Raw genomic sequence first — 23,343 nt, forward strand, 5'->3', positions numbered from 1 at the left:
CTCATTGCTTATTATGTAAATTGTGACAAGTTTTCTGTGAGACACACCCAGTTTTTGGCAGCGATTACTGCAGGCAGTGAGCCCACCTCCTTTAAAGAAGCTGTTAAGGACCCTGGTTGGCGAAAAGCAAAGCAAGAAGAAATCGATGCACTTGAGCGAAACGGAACTTGGACTTTAGAAGATCTTCCACCCGGGAAAAAAGCAATCGGGATTTTGATTGCGTTGACTAATGTCAAGTCCATCATAATCACTACAAGATCTTTTAATTATGTGTTTTTTGGCACACTTGCTTTATCAAATCAACATTTTTGTTGTTGATTGACATGCACATAACTTGTGCGAAAAAAAAGAGGATGAGGAAGACTTGTGTGACCGGAGGACGAGACATTTTTCTCTCCTCGTGTGTGTGTCTATATATATATATATATATATATATATATATAGTCTTGATCCCACGCACCCTAGGGTGCGGGAAAATTCGTGTGCACCGTGCTCGAAACAACTCCGATTGACTTGAAATTTTTACGCTAGGATTGTCTCAAAAATGCAAATCCAACGATATATCATATGATACAAATTTCAATCTTAGTGGTCGGAAGAATCATGAACATGGCCGAAAATTGCAGATTTCACCCAATTTTCGGTCATCTTCGCGATTCCGACCACTGAGATTGAAATTTATATTATATGATACACCGTTGGATTTGTATTTTTGAGACGATCCTGTCGTAAAAATTTTAAGTCAATCGGAGTTGTTTCGAGCACGGGTGCACACGGATTTCCCCGCACCCTAGGGTGCGTGGGATCAAGACTATATATATATATATATATATATATATATATATATATATATATATATATATATATATATATATATATATATATATATATATAGTCTAATTTCTTTACTTTGATACATGTAAATGTTTGTATTAGGGAGTATTTTATATATAAAAAGAGTGCGGTATCTTTTTCCATGTAAAAAACGCATTCATAATATATAGAATGTTTGATGCCAGAAGCCTATTCATGTGCTACTCCGCCTGCAAGCAGTTTTCTGCCATAATTGCGTTGAATTTGATGGTAGTACATGCAAAGACGAAGACGAACGCCCAAAGGAATTCCCATTATTTGAGGAAAAATCAGCTATGTTTGCTTGGATGGAAGATCAACTGCGTGACTCCAATTTGAGAGTTCTTTACTTAGAAGAGCGGTGGACACCATGGGACGGGGGAGAGTTGTTTTGGATGAACAAGGTATCTCCAAGGTGAAACATAATCACTTTCATACTGTTTCTCCAGTTGTAGATGTCTGGGAAGTGGATCCCATGAGACGGGCGTTCTTTATTGTGAAAAAAGGGAATAATCGTTTACCAATGACTCATAGTGGTCATAGCAAGTTTTGAATGTTATCTTCTGCACGTTCTCATCTAGGGGTGATCACGGTTCGGATAACCGTCTGATCCGAACCGAAATCGAAAATTCGGTTTGAACCGAAAACCGCGGTTAACCGAACCGAAAAGAAAAATCATTTTTTAAAAAACTTTTTGTTTTTTTATATTTGAATTTGAATTTTTTTACTAATCAATTAATATGTACATCAATATTGTGTGATCATAAAATTAATTTTATTGAAAAATTGAAAGAACAAAAGTCATCATTAGTTTTTTTTTTGAAAAAAAAAACATAATTGGTTAATTAATTATCTAATTAGTCAAACATACAAGATTTGAATTGTGGATTCAACTTGAAAAATGTATTGATTTAGTGATTTTAAAAAATATTGATTTTTGAAATGAAAATAATTAAAAATTAATGAAGTTATTTTATTATATTATATATATGCATATTTGCATTATATATTACATTATTTTTATAAATTAATAAATTGTTATTAAATTTAAAAACGTTAGCAAATTTTTTTGTTCAAAGTGCAGTTATTTTCAAATATATTTTTTGAAGCATTAAATCACAATTATTTGATTTAACCATTAACTTTTTCCAAAAAATTATTCAAATAACAAAAAATATTTAGTTTTTTTTAAACAAAGTTTTAGTTTAATTTTTTTTTTCAAAATCGATTTTTAGAGTCAAAAAAATTTCAAAAATTTTTTTAAAAAAAAAAACGAAAACGAACCGAAAAACCGAAATAATTTCAGTTAAAAACCGAACCGAACCACCCAATTTCGTTCGGTTTTCGGTTTGGCTTTTCGAAGAACCGAAAGTTCAACCAAATTTCGGTTCGGTTCGGGTCAAGCCGCCCGAATGAACACCCCTATCCTCGTCCTTCAACTTCAACTGTTGTATCCTGATCGCAAATATATTGATCTTAGATAACACCACCGCTCCCTGCAATTGGTCGAACAGATCATCTATCCTTGGCAAGGGATATTTGTTCTTCATTGTATTTCGATTCAGCTCTTTGTAATCAATTCACAACCTCATTGACGCATCCTTCTTCTTAACAAACAACATCGGTGTACCCCACGACAATACACTCGGTCTGATGAACCTCTTATCCAACAGTTATTGCAATTGATCCTTCAATTATTTCATATTAATCGGTTCTAATCTGTACGATGCTTTCGAAACTGGCTTAGTTCCAGGTAACAACTCTATCTCGAATTCAACTTCTCTGACTAGAGGCAATCCCGCAACATCATCACGAAAAACCTCCGAGAAATTCTTCACCATTTTCACCTCTTCAAGTTTCGGTCATTGCACCTCCTGATTACTAGTTATGCTAGCTAGAAAACATGTACAACCCTTATTCAATAGCTTTCAGGCCTTACCTGTCGAAATCGCGCACGACATGCTCCTCTTAGATGCAGCATAGAATACAAATGTTCCTATTTTGAACTTTCAAAGAGACGGTTCTCTGATTGCCGTCAATAATGACCTCATGCTGAGACAACTAGTCCATTCCAAAAATCACATCGAAATCCGTCATCTCCAAAACAATGAATACTGCGCACAACTTTAAATCCTGCATTTGAATCTTACAAACACTTACCATACTGTTACTCTTCAATTCTTCCCCTGAAGGCAACGACACACTAAACCCCGAAATAGACTTATCCGACAAGATTCCCAATTTCATCATAAAGTTAACATTATGTTGCTTGGCATGCACATAACTTGTATGAAAAAGCATGGGAACTTGTGGGAAATGAAAGAGAAATACATATACATAAATTTAAAAAGTAAAAATACTATCTAAAAAAAAATTAAAAATACAATATCCCATGGAATTGATATTACAAATATCTTATGTAATCGTCCAAATTAAATATTGCATCTTATTAAAAGAAATCGATATCATTAATTTGAACAAGTTTACGCACGATACCGTCGTTTCAACTTCCATCTTGCCAAATTTAAGATTTCTCCTACATTTGACTGTATGTCGTATGGACTGTATTTATTTTGATCATTACAAGATGTTATTTTAGTTTTTTTCCCTTCTCATTTGTTAGTTTGGTAGATGTTATTTTAGTTTAAAGTATAGAAAAACATTACAAAACAATCAAATTGACATTTGAGATATGTACGTGTAAAATTAATTATTGAAGCAAACATGATATAGATTGGTTGAAGAAAAAGCAGAAGAGGTTAGTAGGAAAAAGAATTAAGCTGAGAAAAATGTGAACAAAAACAGGTAGAATTGGAAGATGATTTTTTATGTGTCATGATACACCAAAAAACAGTTACTAAAAGACACTCAACTTTTATAAAATAGTAATTAAGTATAGAATAGTATATATAGATAATATAGATGTTAAAATATCACTTAATACTACAATATATTTTGTGTTAGGGATGACAATTTTCTCCGAACACGATGGAGAATCCGATGCCCAACCCGAATGGAGGAGGGTATGAAGGCGTTTTTTGGACCCAATTAAATAAATGGGTAAATGGATATGGGAATCTCGTATATGGGGATGGAGGAGGATGTAGTAATATCATATCCATACCCGATCCGATACCCAATTAAATTTAAATATCTATATGTATATATATATATATATATATATGTACATATTAATTTATATTAAATAAATGCTAATTTAATTTTTTTGTTAAATTATGTTAGTTGGATGGAACAATAAAAATTATTAGTATAAATCTAATGCTATTTTGTAGGAGTATTATTTTTTTATATAATTCTTAGGTTGTAGATTTTTTTTTATGTTTCATTTTTTTTATTGTTTTCTTAAAAAATTTGGTATAAAAATCTAGTAAATAAATATAGTTTTATCAAAATAATTCAAATTTGAAAAATGTATTTGTATGGAGTAGATACGATAAATGGAGATATGAGTAAGGTACGGATATCCGATCCTCCGACAGGTATGGGGATGAGGATGAAATTGAATACCCGATGGATATGGGTATTGGTATGTGTATGGAAATGAATTTAATAAATTGGTATGGGGATGGAGACACGATATCCTACTCATATCCGACCCATTGTCATCCCTATTTTGTGTTATACATTAAATTTAGTCTTATATTTCTTGATTATTATGCGAATTAATCACCAAAAATATCGCATTTCTAATATCTTCCATAATTTATCAAGTTTATAGTATCAAGGACACTGTTTTTCAAATTTAAGATCACGAGGAGTTGAAAAAAAAAGTTGTAAACAAAATAATCGAAACTTCCAAAACTTAAAACAACATTAAAGATCGATCAAAACATAAAATAAGATTCAAAAATACAGGAGTTGCAAACAGAAATCGTAAAAGTTCAAAACTTAAAATTAGATTAAGATCGATCAAATAATTAAATAAAAGTCATAATGGCTTATGCTTCATGAAAATCGATAGAATGTCTTCTGCAATTGTAATCAAAGAAAGCATGTAGGCATTGGTGGCTGTCAATGGAGACTTGCGTATCATTGGTGGCTCGAAAAAAAGTTCCTCACAATTTCTCGGTGCCATTTGACCAAAATCAAGTAAATCATATGATTCTTCATAAGAACTCAACTCAAAAGCATTTATTGCTCTTTGGAAACCTTCTATAGATACCCCATAAAACACACTACATCCGTCAAAGTTTGATCTGATAATTGGATCTGAAGCGGTTTTGTTCAATTTGACGATAAGTTCTGAGATTTTTATTGTCTTGACTAATGTAATGTCCATCATAATAACAATAAGATCTTTCAAACTGGCATTGAGACCACGAGGATCGGATTTTAAGGAAGAAATACACACGTTAGGATTATGTGTTTTCTAGCACATTTGATGTATCAAAGCAAGATTTTTGTTGCTAATTGACATGCACATAACTTGTGTGAAGAAGAAGAGGATTAAGAAGACTTGTGTGACCGAATGATGAGACATTTTTCTCTGCTTGTATGTATATATTTAGTCTATGCATCTTCTTTTCTTTTATACATGTAAGAGGGCATTTAAAACAACAAATCTGGTGGAATTAATTAATAATAAATTTGTAAAATATCTTGATTCTAAAATTTGGTCTATATATTTTATCTTTTTTTGATACATGTAAATGTGGAGTATTTTATATATGTAAGAGGACATTTAAAACACCAAATCTGGTGGATTAATTAATTAATATTACAAATATATTATATTATAGTGCATCTTTATAAAATTAAAGGGTCGATTGATGTCATTCATGTGCGGCGGATATCATTAATTTGTGCAAGATTCAAGATATGGTAATTCCATTTTTGTAAAAATATGTCGATATTCTAAAATTAATTGTACCAAGTTTAATATTTTCCCTTGTGGATATACCCAATTAATACCAAAGAATTATATTAGAATTAATTAGATCGAATGAACCGAACATGACGACTTATCGGATGATCAACTGATCAAGGCCATCAATCATATTTCATCTTTAAATATTATAAATATATATTTTGGCCAAACCAAATCAATGGCGTAGTTGCATGTAAGAAATATTGAGATGATAGATACGAATCACAAATTAAATAAAATAATTCTATATATATATATATATATATATATATATATCAGGAAGGAAACAAAGTTTTAAAAAAAAATTAGAACAAGTCAGGGTAATATGAAATTCCAGTGGATTTAATCCAATTTTCACTATCAATGAAGTTTCTGGCTGTAAACTTCCAAAACTTAAAACAACATTAAATATTGATCAAAACTTAAAATAAGATTCAGAAATACAGGAGTTGCAAACAAAAATCATAAATAAAATAATCTAAAGTCCAAAACTTAAATTAACATTAAGATCGATCAAATGATTAAATAAAGTGATCATAGTGACTTATGCTTCATCAAAATTGATAGAATGTCTTCTGCAACTGTAATCAAAGAAAGCATGTAGGAATTGGTGGCTGTCAATGGAGACTTGCGTATCATTGGTGGCTCGGAAAAAAGTTCCTCACAATTTCTCGGTGCCATTTGACCAAAACCAAGATAGTCATATGATTTTTCATAAGTACTCAACTCAAAAGCATGTATTGCTTTTTGGAGATCTCCTATAGATACCCCATAGAACATACTACATCCATTAAAGCATGATCTGATAATTGGATCCGTAACGGTTTTGTTCAATTTGTCGATAAGTTCAGATATTTTTATTGCCTTGACTAATGTAATGTCCATCATAATAACAACAAGATCTTTCAAGCCGACATTGAGACCACGAGGATCGGATTTTAAGGAAGAAATACACACGCTAAGATTATGTGTTTTCTCGCACACTTGCTGTATCAAAGCAAGATTTTTGTTGTTAATTGACATGCACATAACTTGTGTGAAGAGGAAGAGGATTAAGAAGACTTGTGTGACCGAATGATGAGGCATTTTTCTTGCTTGTATGTATATATTTAGTCCATGTTCTTTTCTTTTATACATGTAAGAGGACATTTAAAACACCAAATCTTGTGAAATTAATTAATATTATATTTGTGAAATATCTTGACTCTAAAATTTGGGGCCGAATATTAATTTGTGAAAGATTCAAGAGAAAGTAATTCCATTTTTGTGAAAAATCTTGATTCTAAAATTAACTATACCAACTTTATTATTTTTCCTTCTGGCCCCCAATACCAATGCATATATTATCTTTGAAGTAATTGGATTGGATTAACAGTTATATATACCAGATTAAGATCATCAATCATATTTCATAAATATAAATATCTATTTTGACCAAACCAAATCAATGTATTTGCATGGCAAGAAATTAAATATTGTGATGATAGCACACACATTATGTATCATGCACAAAATACTGCAAAAAAAGGTTATTAGGACCTAGTTTGTGACATATAGTTGCGGTTTTGAACCGCTTCAACATGTTTTGATCCTGTTTTGAAGCCCTTTGTGGTTATGGAAGTGGCATTAATCATATAACTGTTTCAGTTGTAGGTTGTTCAAGTGGTTCCGTTTCTCATATCATCTGTAGAAGCGGTGGAAGTGATATCGGGAGTTATCAAATAACATATAGCGGCGGCCGGTTTTGAACTACTGCTATTGTTCTTTAGCTTTTAAAAAAAAATAAAACAATTGTTTAATATTCTGTATTTATCCCCAAATATTCCCCTACAATAAAAAGTAAATTAAATCATTTAAACAATAAATAATTCACAATTAATATTTCAATCATCATAATAAGTTCGTGACTATTCTCAAAAAAGAAAAATGGTATTACAATTGATAATTTATATAATTACATTTTCTTTTTAATTAAAATGTGTCTACTCACCTTCAAATCAATACTAACAACCAGAACTTTTAGAACTTTAGGCTCCGTTTGGACGTGTTTTTTAAAAACATTTTTTGTGGTTTTTAAGTTAAAAAAACTTATAATATGTGTTTGGTTAAAATTTTGTAAATTGTTTTTGAAAAAGTTTTTTAAAAAAGTGTTCTTCAAGTACACATTTTGAAAAATAATTGGAAGGTGTTTTTAAGTCTTTTTGGAAAGAAAAAAAAACGCGGGTCAACAATCGGGTCAAATAACTGGAGACACAATTGGCAACAACAGTTATTCTTGGGATCCAAGTTCAAAATTGGAGTTCGTTACTTTTGAAATATTTGATGATGTCAAACCCTTCAATTCTATTTGGGGCCGATATCATTAATTCGTGCAAGATTCAAGATATGGTAATTCTTTATTATTATTTTTTTGTGAAATATCTTGATTCTAGCTAATTAAAATTAACTATATATACCAACTTTATTATTTTCTTTTCTAGATATACCCAATAATAATATTGTATTATCTTCGAGGTGCTGTTCACACAAAAAATGATGACTTATATCAGATTAATTAAGTTCATCATCAGTCATATTTCATCTTTAAATATAAATATATATATATATATTTTGACCAAAACAAATCAATGTCGTAGTTGCATGGAAGAAATAATATTGAGATGATCATAGCATACTGCACATTACGTATCACAAATTAAATATATCAGGAAGGAAACAAATTAAAAAAAGTTTCTTATCTCAGTTAATTAAGTTCATCAATCATATTTCATCGTTTCTTTAAATATAAATATATATATTTTGGTCAAATTAAACCAAATCAATGTCGCAGTTGCATGTAAGAAAATATTGAGATGATAGATACACGTTAAGTACGATTCACAAATTAAATAAAACAATTCTATATATCAGGAAGGAAACAAATTTTAATTAAAAAAAAGTTAGAACAAGTCAGGGTAATATGGAATTCCAGTGGATTTAATCCAATTTTCACCATCAATGAAGTTTCTGGCCGTAAACTTGACAACCTCAGCTCTGTCGTAGATAACGTGCGACCAGTTAGCTCTCTGATTTTCACTTAATGCAGCACCAGGTCCGTGGTTATCGAATTCCACATCATACACATTGTCAAATCTTTTAACTCCTGGCCACTCCAGCCATCCCTTTGGATCGATCAGTTTTCCCAGAAGACTTTGCATGATCACCGTTCTGGAATGCTTTTTCCATGGTCGGCCTGTTAGGTGAAATGTCAAAGCTGATGGGCCAATCTTTTCAATGATGGCGTCTGACACGGTTCAGTTTTCCCAGAAGACTTTGCATTATCACCGTTCTGGAATGCTTTTTCCATGGTCGGCCTGTTAGGTGAAATGTCAAAGCTGATGGGCCAATCTTTTCAATGATGGCGTCTGACACGGTTTCTCAAAGTTGCCAAGTTTGAAGAAAAACGTGTGAAATGGAAAAGGAATAAAGCTAGCAATTTCCATGTTCACACAAATGAAGTTTGCCTATAAAAAGGCACCTTAGCCCTTCATTTGTAACATCCCACAACGCAGAGAGCAAAGAAAAAAAGAAAGAATAAAAAGAGAGAGTTTCTTGGGTTTTCTTGAGTGTTTTCTTGTGTGAGTTAGAGAAATATTTTTCTCGGTAATACTCGGGTGTTGGGATCGTGTGAGAGATATAGTGTTTTGTACACTTGTATATTTCTCAGGTAATAAATATTTGCAGCAGCTCCGTTGACGTAGCCTATATTGGGTGAACCACGTAAATTTTGGTGTTCTTGTTGATTGTTTTATTCCGCAATTATTATCATCGTCATGATAGCTCCGGCATAATCCATAACAACTGGTATCAGAGCTGTTACGATGTCCGGGAGCCTTGGTGAAAAATTTCTTAAAATTCTGAGTATGCTCTGTGGTCGCAGCTTAGTCTGATCTTTCACATCAAAAAAGATTTTTTGAAATTTTATTAAGGCGGGTGAAGCGATGGCCGGAAATGACGGATCGGGACCTGGAATCAATAAGTTCGACGGTACATATTTCACGTTCTGGCGGTTACAGATTAAAGATTATCTGTATATCAAGAAGCTACATCAACCTCTATTGGGAAAAAAGCGGTCGATGAGTGGGAGCTTCTTGACCGACAAGTGTTAGGGATAATACGATTGACCCTAACAAAGAACGTGGCACACAACGTGGCGGAGGCAAAAACCACGTAGGAGATGATGTCCATTTTGTCGAACATGTACGAGAAGCCATCGGCAATTAATAAAGTGTTCCTCATGAAAAAGTTATTCAACTTGAAGATGGAGGAAGGTGCTTAAGTGGCGGCACACATCAATGAATTCAACACGATTATTTCCCAGCTAACATTATTGAAATTAAATTTGATGATGAAATTCGAGTACTTATTCTTTTGGCGTCTTTACCAAATGCTTGGGAGCCAATGCGAGCAGCGGTTAGCAACTCTGCGGGAAAGGAAAAGTTACAATTCAATGATGTCCGAGATCAAATTCTTGGCGAAGAAGTTCGAATGAGGGATTCTGGTGAAGGAACATCATCAAGTTATGCTCTGAATCTCAATAATGGAGGAAGGGGCAAAAGTGGCGAAAAGAGTTTTAACCAATGGCATGGTGGATACAAGTCAAGAAATGGAAAAGAGAATAACAAATTTGAAAAGCATGTGAAGTGTTGGAGCTGTGGTGAGACTGTTCACTTGAAAAAGAATTGCAAATCAACAAGGAACAACGCAAATGTTGTTTGTGAGGAGGTACATGATGCTCTATTACTATCCATGGAAAGCCCGATTGATTCTTGGGTTATGGATTCGGGAGCTTCGTTTCATACCATTGGTAATCGTGATGTATTTGATAATTACATTGCGGGAGATTACGGAAAACTTTTCCTGGCTGATGGAAAACCTTTGGAAATAATTGGTATGGGTGATATCCGGATGAAGATGACAAATGGATCTGTCTGGAAAATCAACAAAGTAAAGCATGTACCAAAGTTGACCCGCAATCTGATTTTAGTAGGACAGCTTGACGATGAAGGTCATAAGGTGATCTTTGGTGATGGTTCCTGGAAAGTGAAAAAGGGAGCCATGATTGTTGCTCGAGGAAAGAAAACTGAAACACTCTATATGACTTCCAGTTTGAGATATAAATTAGCAGCTGTGGATGCTGGAGCTAATTCAAGTTTATGGCCTTGTAGGCTTGGAGATACGAGTGAGAAGGGAATGAAGATGCTTGTTTCAAATGGAAAGCTACCAGAATTAAAGATCGTTGAACACAAGCCATGTGACGCTGTATTTTTTGAAAAGCAGAAAAAGATGAGCTTTTCAAAAGAGGTTAGAGAACCAAAATCGGCGGATTTGGTGCTGGTACAAACTGATGTATGTGGATCATCTTCTGTGACATCCTTTGGAGGTCACTCAAGATATTATAGCACTACTGTTGACGATTCGAGTAGGAAATTTTGGGTTTATTTTTCGAAAAATAAATCAGATGTTTATGAGACCTTTAAACAGTGGGAGTTAGCCATGAAAGATGTGATGGATTCACTGTCATCCAATCACATGTGGGAGTTTTCAGAACTTCCTGAAGGTAAAAAGGTTTTACATAGCAAGTGGGAGTACCGGTTAGAACACGATGGTAGCAAGTGGTACAAATAAATCCTTGTTGTAAAAGGTGAAAAGAAAGTCATTGATTACACTGATATTTTCTCTCTGGTGGTAAAGTTAACTACTATCAGGATTGTACTTGGATTGATGGTAAAAGAAGATTTGCATCTGGAGAAGTTAGATGTAAAGACTGTGTTTCTTCATGGTGAGCTAGATGAAGAAATGAATCAATCACAGGGATTTGAAGTACGAGAGAAAGAGAAAATGATGTGCAAACTTCAGAATAGCTTGTACGGTCTCAAACAAACTCCAAGACAGTGGTACAAGAAGTTTGATGGTGTAATGAACAATGATGGTTTCCCGAGGTATCATGTTGATCACTGGTGTTATGTGAAGCTTGATGGTTCTTATATCATGCTACTGGTATATGTAGATGATATGTTAATAGCAGGAGTTTATCTGAAGGAGATTGATAAACTAAAGATAGAATTTGCTATGAAGGATTTGGGTGCTGCAAAACAAATCCTTGGAATCGGGGTCCTTAGAGATCGGGTGAAAGGAGTCTTGAAGCTTGAAAAGATTCCTGAAAGTAAAAATCCTGCTGATTTGTTCACGAAGGTGGTGACCACTGACAAACTAAAGTTGTGCTCGACTTTAGTTGGACTACAAGCATAAATAAGGTAGGTATGAGTTGCTGCATTGACTGTGTGAAGCCATGATTGATATCAAGTCTTCAAGTGGGAGAAATTTTAGGTGAATGTCAAAGCTAATGGGCCAATCTTTTCAATGATGGCGCACGGTTTGTCAAAGTTGCCAAGTTTGAAGGAAAACGTGTGAAATGGAAAAGGAATAAAGCTAGCAATTTTCATGTTCACACAAATGAAGTTTGCCTATAAAAAGGCACCTTAGCCCTTCATTTGTAACATCCCACAACGCAGAGAGCAAAGAAAAAAAGAAAGAATAAAAAAAGAGAGTTTCTTGGGTTTTCTTGATTGTTTTCTTGTGTGAGTTAGAGAAATATTTTTTCTCGATAATACTCGGGTGTTGGGATCGTGTGAGAGATATAGTGTTTTGTACACTTGTAATATTTCTCCGATAATAAATATTTGCAGCAGCTCCGTGGACGTAGCCTATATTGGGTGAACCACGTAAATCTTGGTGTTCTTGTTGATTGTTTTATTTCGCAATTATTATCATCGTCATGATAGCTCCGGCATAATCCATAACACGGCCTAAATACGTCTTCACGTTCAAATCATCTGTCCCTGAAAAGTTGCAATTATGCATAACAGTGTCGGTATCCTCATTTGCCGCCTTTCTGCCTTGTGAAGTGATGGTGTTTGATTGCTCCGGTAATTCCTTGCGTGCGTAGATGCCGCAGTTTTGGAACAGAACCTTTGCATTGCCGAATATGAAATCGACCATACCGTAAACCGGTTAACACATTTATTGTAAGTTTTTTTAGAACAGAACCTTTGCAGTTTTTTAGAATCTTGTTTTTAAGTCATTTGTATCAGTATAGTGAAACGTTAACACATTTGATTTTGGAACAGAACCTTTGCAGTTTTTTAGAATCTTGTTTTTAAGTCATTTGTATCAGTATAGTGAAAGGTTAACACATTTATTGTAAGTTTGTGTGCTATAAGTTTTGACAAAAAGAAAAACAATAAATTTAATTAAGCGAATTCGCAAAGTCTGGGGCCAAAAAAATTTATTAAAAGAAAGACGGCGTCATATAACAAGAAACTCTCTGCTGCTTGAACAATCATATAGTAGAAACGTTAACACATGTCTCGTTTATGAATAAAGATTCATATCATTTTTGTTCTTTTAATTTTTTTTTTTTATATTTTTTGCCTAAATTCAACTCTTGTCTTTTTCAGCTGAATTCAATATAGATTTGATCGAATTTTTTTTTAATATAATATAATTATTAATATAAAATATTGGTTTCATTGTTTTGCCACGTGCAACGCACGTGCTTATGCCTAGTATATATATATATATATATATATATTCTAATTTCTTTACTTTGATCATGTAAATGTTTGTATTAAGGAGTATTTTATATATAAAGAGTGCGATCTCTTTTCCCATATAAAAAAAATGCTTTCATAATAGAATGTTTGATGTTTGATGCCACAAGCCTATTCATGTGCTACTCCGCCCGCAAGCAATTTCCTCATCCTCCAATTTCAACGGGTGGTATCTTGATCACAGATATATTGATCTTAGAGAACATCATCGCTCCCTGCAATTGGTCGAACGGATCATCTATCATTGACAAGGATATTTGTTCTTTACTGTATTTTGATTCAGCTCTTTGTAGTCAATTCACAACCTCATTGACGCATCCTTCTTCTTAACAAACAATACCGGTGTACCCCACGACGATACATTTGGTCTGATGTGTGATACCCGTGACCAAATTCATGGTATAATAAAGAAAATATATTTAAATATATTTTTGTACCTACTAGTGAAATAAAGACTAAGATTTCTAATTTCAATTGTTTTGGCTAAATCTCGGTTCTCATATTATACTTATTATTTTACATGTCAAGAAAACTTATTATTTTTATTGACTAGTATTATTTTCAAAATAATGATTTATCTTAATTGTCATGTTGAGGTGGAATTATTAATGTTTAAAATTTTAAGAGTGACATTATATCTAATTATTTTATATAATTATTATTTGATTATTAATTAGGCTTAAAGCCTCAATTGATTGTTTTTTAAAATTCTCAACCATGAAAACACACGTTCAAGTATATATCTTTATCCATTATAAAGTTCATAAATCCATTTTTGTGTCCAAATTGTCAATATAGATAATTTATTTGTCATGTGTTAAAAATTATTGACTAGTCTTTAAATCAACCATTATACCATACTTACTATTTGTCATAAACCACCATGACTTATCAAATTCCTACCCACTAACCCATGTTTCCCCTCTCAATTTACTACCCACTAAACCAAATTCAATTCCTTACATTTAATGTGACCCTTTGAGTTGCTTGAAATATTAGTATAAATATACTACACTAGTCACATTCTCATTTCAATCCATAATATTCATAAAAAGAAAGAGAGATAAATTATATGGAAGACATGCATATTTCTTCTAAGAGTTAAGTTCTTGTGGCATCAAAGAGTTGGGCTTGGCAAAGAGTAGATGAAGCTTTTAGAAGAATTTTATATCAGTTATCGATTCAACAAGATTTTCCGTGTAAGTGGGTTTCTACCTTTCTTTTGTGTAATATAAGTTTCTACACTTATATTTATTTTTGTGTGTGAGTTAAGTTTTATAAAATAAATACTTATACTTTTGAAAATTCGATCGACATGATAATATTCGTTTCACTTTGATATATATTATTTGTTGGCTATTCGTGATATTATTTGAAGCATGTTAGAATTATTTGGAAATATTTGAGATGCACTGTTAAGAGTCGATTTAGAAATGGTTAAGGAATTTCCGACGATTTGATTTGATATGGCCCTGATGCGGTGGGTAATAATAACCGTTCCTTTGGCCTCGCCCCTTAGAGGAGTAACATATAGGGGACTGATCAGTAGAACCACGGAAAATGAGATAATTAACAGTGCAATATTTGCTTCGTATTTGTTCGAATTCAGCATGCTTATTTTGTTTCGAGATTATAAAATATACATGAGTACATGTAAATATATTTTGGTGTTTATCGTGCTCGATCGGCCCCCACTTTCTGAGTGTTTCCCAAAACACTCACCCCCTTAATTTGCTCCCCAGATAAGAATGAAGATGAGTTAGATGACGAAGAACAAAATAAGTACTGAGGTTGGTGATGATGGATCAGTTCAAGTTGAAGAAATATTTTTACTTTAAATTTCAGTTTCGCTTCCGCATTGTTGCACTTGTGTTTTGTTCTCTGTAAAAACAGTTATTATTTATAAAATAGACTGGTTTTTGGCAAGACTTGTACTATGAGGCTTGTTGTTTCAATGTTAAATTATTAAACAATGCCGATGTCAACTAAGCCCGGTTTCGGGGCGTGACAGAAGTGGTATCAGAGCCAAACCAGGTTCATGATCTTGATGGGAAATTAGGATGAAGAATGAGAATGAATATCTTGGGGTCTAGTAAGTAAGATTTGGAATAATGAGGAATCACTTGGAAACAAGTAAGTAAGATTGAGAATAGGAAAGAACCACTTGGGAACTAATATTATTTTTAAGGACAGTAAATATTTTGAGAATGATTAGTTAGAATTAAGTTGGACTCATTTTGGGAATATTATTTAAGTACATGATCGATAGAAATATTTAAGTTTTGATTTCGGATTTATAAAGATTTATTTGGGAGCTAGTGTTAATTACATTATAGATAGAAAATTTAAGTCATGATTGTCGAAGTTTAAGTTAGCTTGACAATATTGAGTTATATATATGTATGTGATTGGGTTATAGTATCACTCGAAGGATTTTATTAGTGTAAAATATTTGGAAATTTTTTTTTTCCTAATTAATAAGAATACATTTTTTTTTCATAAGGATCATATTTTCCTAGAAATAATTAAAAAAATAATAATAAATTTTCATATTCTATCATTTGACTATTTTTTTTACCTTCTTAATCATTCAATGACAAAGTTATATATCACTATCAAATTATTCTCTCTAACATATTCTTAGTCATATATTGTGTATATTTTGATCATCATTATTCCTTTATATTTTTAAAATGGAAATACATTTCAAATATTTATTTTTTCATCTATCAAGTTATTGGAGTTTTCCAATTTATTTTCAAAAATTTTGTTACTGATTTCAGAAAAACACTGTTTATGTTCCTAAATATTATGCATTTAAAAAAAATGTTTTTTTAACTAATATTAGATATAAAAAAAAACATTTTACTTCGTTAAAATTTTTTCTCTAAAGTATTAATTTTTAATTCACTCCTCCGAGAATATTTTTTTAAATCATTTGATTTTCTTATGTTGAGATAATTTTGAAACAAAACCTAAAGATATTTTAAGTTATCGTTTGATATTTTATTTTCAAATTATGTTTGTTTATAACAATCAAAATATAAATGTCAAGTTTCGAGGACGAAACTTTTTTTTTAGGAGGGAAGAATGTGATACCCGTGACCAAATTCATGGTATAATAAAGAAAATATATTTAAATATATTTTTGTACCTACTAGTGAAATAAAGACTAAGATTTCTAATTTCAATTGTTTTGGCTAAATCTCGGTTCTCATATTATACTTATTATTTTACATGTCAAGAAAACTTATTATTTTTATTGACTAGTATTATTTTCAAAATAATGATTTATCTTAATTGTCATGTTGAGGTGGAATTATTAATGTTTAAATTTTTAAGAGTGACATTATATCTAATTATTTTATATAATTATTATTTGATTATTAATTAGACTTAAAGCCTCAATTGATTGTTTTTTAAAATTCTCAACCATGAAAACACACGTTCAAGTATATATCTTTATCCATTATAAAGTTCATAAAATCCATTTTTGTGTCCAAATTGTCAATATAGATAATTTATTTGTCATGTGTTAAAAATTATTGACTAGTCTTTAAATCAACCATTATACCATACTTACTATTTGTCATAAACCACCATGACTTATCAAATTCCTACCCACTAACCCATGTTTCCCCTCTCAATTTACTACCCACTAAACCAAATTCAATTCCTTACATTTAATGTGACCCTTTGAGTTGCTTGAATTATTAGTATAAATATACTACACTAGTCACATTATCATTTCAATCCATAATATTCATAAAAAGAAAGAGAGATAAATTATATGGAAGACATGCATATTTCTTCTAAGAGTTAAGTTCTTGTGGCATCAAAGAGTTGGGCTTGGCAAAGAGTAGATGAAGCTTTTAGAAGAATTTTATATCAGTTATCGATTCAACAAGATTTTCCGTGTAAGTGGGCTTCTACCTTTCTTTTGTGTAATATAAGTTTCTACACTTATATTTATTTTTGTGTGTGAGTTAAGTTTTATAAAATAAATACTTATACTTTTGAAAATTCGATCGACATGATAATATTCGTTTCACTTTGATATATATTATTTGTTGGCTATTCGTGATATTATTTGAAGCATGTTAGAATTATTTGGAAATATTTGAGATGCACTGTTAAGAGTCGATTTAGAAATGGTTAAGGAATTTCCGACGATTTAATTTGATATGGCCCTGATGCGGTGGGTAATAATAACCGTTCCTTTGGCCTCGCCCCTTAGAGGAGTAACATATAGGGGACTGATCAGTAGAACCACAGAAAATGAGTTAATTAACAGTGCAATATTTGCTTCGTATTTGTTCGAATTCAGCATGCTTATTTTGTTTCGAGATTATAAAATATACATGAGTACATGTAAATATATTTTGGTGTTTATCGTGCTCGATCGGCCCCCACTTTCTGAGTGTTTCCCAAAACACTCACCCCCTTAATTTGCTCCCCAGATAAGAATGAAGATGAGTTAGATGAAGAAGAACAAAATAAGTACTGAGGTTGGTGATGATGGATCAGTTCAAGTTGAAGAAATATTTTTACTTTAAATTTCAGTTTCGCTTCCGTATTGTTGCACTTGTGTTTTGTTCTCTGTAAAAACAGTTATTGTTTATAAAATAGACTGGTTTTTGGCAAGACTTGTACTATGAGGCTTGTTGTTTCAATGTTAAATTGTTAAACAATGTCGATGTCAACTAGGCCCGGTTTCGGGGCGTGACATGATGAACCCCTTATCCAACAGTTATTGCAACTGATCCTTCAATTCTTTCATATTAGTTGGTGCAAATCTGTACGGTGCTTTCGAAACTGGCTTAGTTTCAGGTAACAACTCTATCACAAATTCAACTTCTCTGACTGGAGGCAATCCCGCAACATCATCATGAAAAACCTCCGAGAAATTCTTCACTACTTCCACCTCTTCAAGTTTCGGTCGCTGCACCTCCTGATCATCAGTTAGGCTTGCTGGAAAACATGTACAACCCTTATTCAATAGGTGACAGGCCTTACCTGTCGAAATCACACACGACATGCTCCTCCTAGATGCAGCATAGAATACAAATGGTTCCACATTTTGAACTTTCATAGAGACGGTTCTCTGTTTGCCGTCAATAATGGCCTCATGCCGAGACAACTAGTTCATCCCAAAAATCACATCAAAATTCGTCATCTCGAAAACAATGAAATCTGCACACAACTCTAAATTCTGCATTTGAATCTTACAATCCCTTACCACATTGTTACTCTTATATATTTTTCCTGATATGAGACAAACTTATCCGGCAAAATTCTCAATTTCATCATAAAGTTAACATTATGTTGCTTGACATGCACGTATGAAAAAAGCATGGAAACTTGTGGGAATGAAAGAGAAATACATATACAGAACTTTAAAAAGTAAAAATACTATCTCAAAAAAAAAAGTAAAAATACAATATCCCATGGAATTGATATTACAAATATCTTATGTAATATTCCTAATTAAATATTGCATCTTATTAAAAGGAATCGATATCATTAGTTTAAGCAAGTTTACACACGATACCGTCGTTCCAACTTCCATTTTTCCAAATTTAAGATTTCTCCTACATTTGACTGTATGCCGTATGGACAGAATTTTTTTTGATCATTACAAGATGTTATTTTAGTTTTTTTTTCCTTCTCATTTATTAGTTTGGTAGATGTAATTTTAGTTTAAGGAATAGAAAAACATCACAAAATATCGGGATACTTAATTACCACCCGCGACAAAAGCACATACAGTTGAGTATGTGATATAATATATGAATATTTTATGAGTTTTTATTTATGAAATAATGTATTATTAGTAGTTGAAAATTAATTATTAAGAAGATAATATAAATTTAATATATTAATATAATCAAATTGACATTTGAGATATGTACGTGTGAAATTAATTATTGAAGCAAACATGATATAGATTGGTTAAAAAAAGCAGAAGAGGTTAGTAGGAAAAAGAATTAAGTTGAGAAAAAGGTGAACAAAAAAGGATATAATTGGAAGATAATTTTTTATTTATCATGATACACCAAAAAACAGTTACTAAAAGACACTCAACTTTTATAAAATAGTAATTAAGTATAGAATAGTATATATAGATAGTATAGATGTTAAAATCTCACTTAATACTACAATATTTTGTGCTACACATTAAATTTAATCTTATATTTCTTGATTATTATACGAATTAATCACCAAAAATCTCGCATTTCTAATTTCTTCCACAATTTATCAAGTTTATAGTATCAAGGACACTGTTTTTCATATTCCGATTAAGATCACGAGGAGTTGAAAAAAAAAAGTCGTAAAGAAAATAATTGAAACTTTCAAAACTTAAAACAACTTTAAAGATCGATCAAAACTTAAAATAAGATTAAAAAATACAAAAGTTGCAAACAGAAATCGTAAAAGTCCAAACTTAAAATAACATTAAGATCGATCAAATAATTAAATAAAGTCATAGTGACTTATGCTTCATGAAAATCGATAGAATGTCTTCTGCAATTGTAATCAAAGAAAGCATGTAGGCATTAGTGGCTGTCAATGGAGACTTGCGTATCATTGGTGTCATTGGTGGCTCGGAAAAAAGTTTCTCACAATTTCTCGGTGCCATTTGACCAAAACCAAGTAAATCATATGATTCTTCATAAGAACTCAACTCAAAAGCATTTATTGCTTTTTGGAAACCTTCTATAGATATCCCATAAAACACACTACATCCGTCAAAGTTTGATATGATAATTGGATCTGAAGCGGTTTTGTTCAATTTGACGATAAGTTCAGAGATTTTTATTGCCTTGACTAATGTAATGTTCATCATAATAACAACAAGATCTTTCAAGCCGGCATTGAGACCACGAGGATCGGATTTTAAGGAAGAAATACACACGTTAAGATTATGTGTTTTCTGGCACACTTGCTGTATCAAAGCAAGATTTTTATTGCTAATTGGCATGCACATAACTTGTGTGAAGAAGAAGAGGATTAAGAAGACTTGTGTGATCGAATGATGAGGCATTTTTTTTTCTCTGCTTGTATGTATATATTTAGTATATGCATGTTCTTTTCTTTTATACATGTAAGAGGGCATTTAAAACACCAGATCTGGTGAAATTAATTAATATTACAAAGACGTTATATATATATATATATATTAGTGCATCTTTACAAAATCAAAGGAATTGATGTCATTCATTTGGGGCCGATATTATTAATTCGTGCAAGATTCAAGATATGGTAATTCTTTTTTTTTTTTTTTTGTGAAATATCTTGATTCTAGCTAATTAAAATTAACTATATATACCAACTTTATTATTTTCTTTTGTAGATATACCCAATATCAATATTGTATTATCTTAGAGGTGCTGTTCACACAAAATGATGATTTATATCAGATTAATTAAGTTCATCGATCATCAGTCATATTTCATCTTTAAATATATATATATATATATATATATATATATATATATATATATATATATATATATATTTTGACCAACACAAATCAATGTCGTAGTTGCATGGAAGAAATAATATTGAGATGATCATAGCATACTGCATATTACGTATCACAAACTAAATAAAATAATTCTATATATATATTCAGGAAACAAATTAATTAAAAAGTTAGAACAAGTCAGGGTAATATGGAATTCCAGTGGATTTAATCCAATTTTCACTATCAATGAAGTTTCTGGCCGTAAACTTGACAACCTCAGCTCTGTCGTAGATAACGTGCGACCAATTAGCTCTCTGATTTTCACTTAATGCAGCACCAGGTCCGTGGTTATCGAATTCCACATCATACACATTGTCAAATCTGCTAACTCCAGGCCACTCCAGCCATCCCTTTGGATCGATCAGTTCACCCAGAAGACTTTGCATGATGACTGTTCTGGAATGACTTTTCCATGGTCGCCCTAAATATGTCTTCACGTTCAAATCATCTGTCCCTGAAAAGTTGCAATTTTGCATAACAGTGCCGGTACGATCACTTTCCGCCTCTCTGCCTTGTGCGGTGATGGTGTTTGATTGCTCCGATAATGCCTTGCGTGCATAGATGCGGCAGTTTTGGAACAGAACCTTTGCATTGCCGAATATGAAATCGACCGTACCGTAAACCTCGCACTCCCGATAGAACTGGGTACCAGACTCAGGATTCAACGTGTCTTGATACCCGCTGAACCGACATCTGTAGAATGCTGAGTGGTCGCCATAGCTGGCCAGAGCCACAGCCTGCTTCATTTCTGGACCCGCTGTGTTTTCGAATGTTATATATTTTGCAATGAATCCATCACCTCTGATTTCTGAAACAATAAAATTTATTAATTACCGAATTATTAAGTTTATATAAACAATATATAGTTGGAAATAAAAATTTAAAGCTAGCTAGCTATGAAATTAACTACTTACGGACAGTCGTTGTTTCCCAAGTGTGCAACTTCATGATTTTAGCGTTTTTATGACCAGATATTATGGTGAGGTTCATTCCATCACCTACGAAATATATATTAGTTTTTTCTTTGCTAACTATTATGTTTTCGTAGTAAATGCCAGTTTTTATTTTGATGACAGTCCTTTGGGGACTGTTGTTCGGAGCTGCGGCGATGGCTTCGGCAATTGTCGTGAAATTTCCACGTCCGTCTTTCGACACGATCAAAGTCATCATCGATTGTGCACGGTTGATCATCATCACGAAGACGAGGGTAACCATAATGCAAACTAGATTCATCTTGATTGATTTCATAATTGCTTCCTGCATGTTAATTAACAATATACAGTACTGTGATAATATGCTTAAGTTAAATTTTTTAGACGAATTAATATACACTACTAAAACTTAAAAACTCAAACAAATATTGAACTAAGATCGAAAATTTGTGGGTCAAATGAAATGTTAAGTTTAACTATGAACAAACACAGATATTAATTAATACTTAACCTTTCGATTGATCAGATACTTAATTGCTCTTCACTGCTTCAGCTGCTACGTACGTACTCAAGTTGTTAATGTGATATGAACTAATGAATTGTTGCATGCATTTATATAGGCAGAATAATTATCAACAAGGTTAAGGTTCATGTATATTCCATTGGTTTAGCTAGTTTTCCTTTATTTGAACGAAAGTTACATTGATGGAAAAAGTTACGTTAATGAAATAATAGAATATGTAGATAATAATGTATAGATGTAAATTAAGCTAGACATATTCTTTTTAAAACAAAAAACAAATAACAAATAAAGAAGCTGAAAAGAACAGATACAGACATTTTTAAGTAATTCATTTGTAAAATTAGTAATTAAGGTTTTGTTTAAACAAATAATAATTGATACCAAATTTGTTAAATGCAGCCATTTTTATGTTCAATTATTTTCAATTCATCTGTTTAGCTAGTTTTCTTAATTTGAATGGAAGTTCAATTGATGGAAAAAAGTTACACTAGTGAAATAATAGAACATGTAGATAAATGTATAGGTGTAAATTAAAATCTTTACAAAAATTAGAGAGTGGACCGGGTAATAATAATCTGTTGCATTTTCAAGTCATTGGTTTGTAAAATTAGTTATAAGGGATTTTTAAAATAATAATAATAATTGATACCCAATTATAGTTCTAATTAACCATTTTTATGTTCAATTATTTACTGCCTTCAATTTCTTTCTCTGAGAATAGTTGAAAGGTTTAGGATGTTTTTCAACGGCTGAAAATTTTATGTGTAGCCACAAAAATACACGTATCTATTAATAATAAAGGGGTTGCTTGTTAATGTATTAACATCAATTTTTATTGTCTTGTTTTCCTCTTTTGGCATAATGATAATATTGTGTATAGGTGTAAATTAAGCTAGACATATTCTTTTTTAAAAAAAAATAAAACAAAGAAAGAAACAAAGAAAAAGTTTAAAAAAAAAAAAAAAGAG

General features: G+C 31.9%; 2 protein-coding genes across 2 annotated transcripts; both read right to left on the reverse strand.

The window, feature by feature from the left end:
* Window positions 1-8,679: 8,679 nt before the first annotated feature.
* LOC140878492 (pectinesterase 2.1-like) lies at window positions 8,680-9,086 on the reverse strand. Its single transcript, XM_073282093.1, has 2 exons — window positions 9,029-9,086; window positions 8,680-8,972 (listed from the first exon to the last, which is right to left on the reverse strand). Exons 1-2 carry the CDS (start codon window positions 9,084-9,086, stop codon window positions 8,680-8,682), a joined length of 351 nt encoding a protein of 116 aa, XP_073138194.1.
* Window positions 9,087-21,018: 11,932 nt separating this feature from the next.
* Window positions 21,019-22,423, reverse strand: LOC140885224 (pectinesterase-like). Its single transcript, XM_073292172.1, has 3 exons — window positions 22,364-22,423; window positions 21,835-22,177; window positions 21,019-21,728 (listed from the first exon to the last, which is right to left on the reverse strand). The coding sequence occupies exons 2-3, from the start codon at window positions 22,166-22,168 to the stop codon at window positions 21,049-21,051; spliced, it is 1,014 nt and encodes a 337-aa protein (XP_073148273.1). The 5' UTR covers window positions 22,169-22,177; window positions 22,364-22,423; the 3' UTR covers window positions 21,019-21,048.
* Between the last annotated feature and the right edge of the window lie 920 nt (window positions 22,424-23,343).

This window comes from Henckelia pumila, chromosome 2, assembly GCF_033568475.1.
Source record: "Henckelia pumila isolate YLH828 chromosome 2, ASM3356847v2, whole genome shotgun sequence".
Taxonomy (NCBI): Eukaryota; Viridiplantae; Streptophyta; class Magnoliopsida; order Lamiales; family Gesneriaceae; genus Henckelia; species Henckelia pumila.

Bases quoted from the DNA above. Each gene is read 5' to 3' on its own strand.
- LOC140878492 (XM_073282093.1), bottom strand. From the start codon at position 9,086: ATGGAAAAAGCATTCCAGAACGGTGATAATGCAAAGTCTTCTGGGAAA. The intron at 8,973-9,028 runs GTCAGACGCCAT...TTCACCTAACAG, and splicing joins TTCTGGGAAAACTGAACCGT to GCCGACCATGGAAAAAGCAT.
- LOC140885224 (XM_073292172.1), bottom strand. From the start codon at position 22,168: ATGAAATCAATCAAGATGAATCTAGTTTGCATTATGGTTACCCTCGTC. The intron at 21,729-21,834 runs GTAAGTAGTTAA...TTATTGTTTCAG, and splicing joins TTGGGAAACAACGACTGTCC to AAATCAGAGGTGATGGATTC.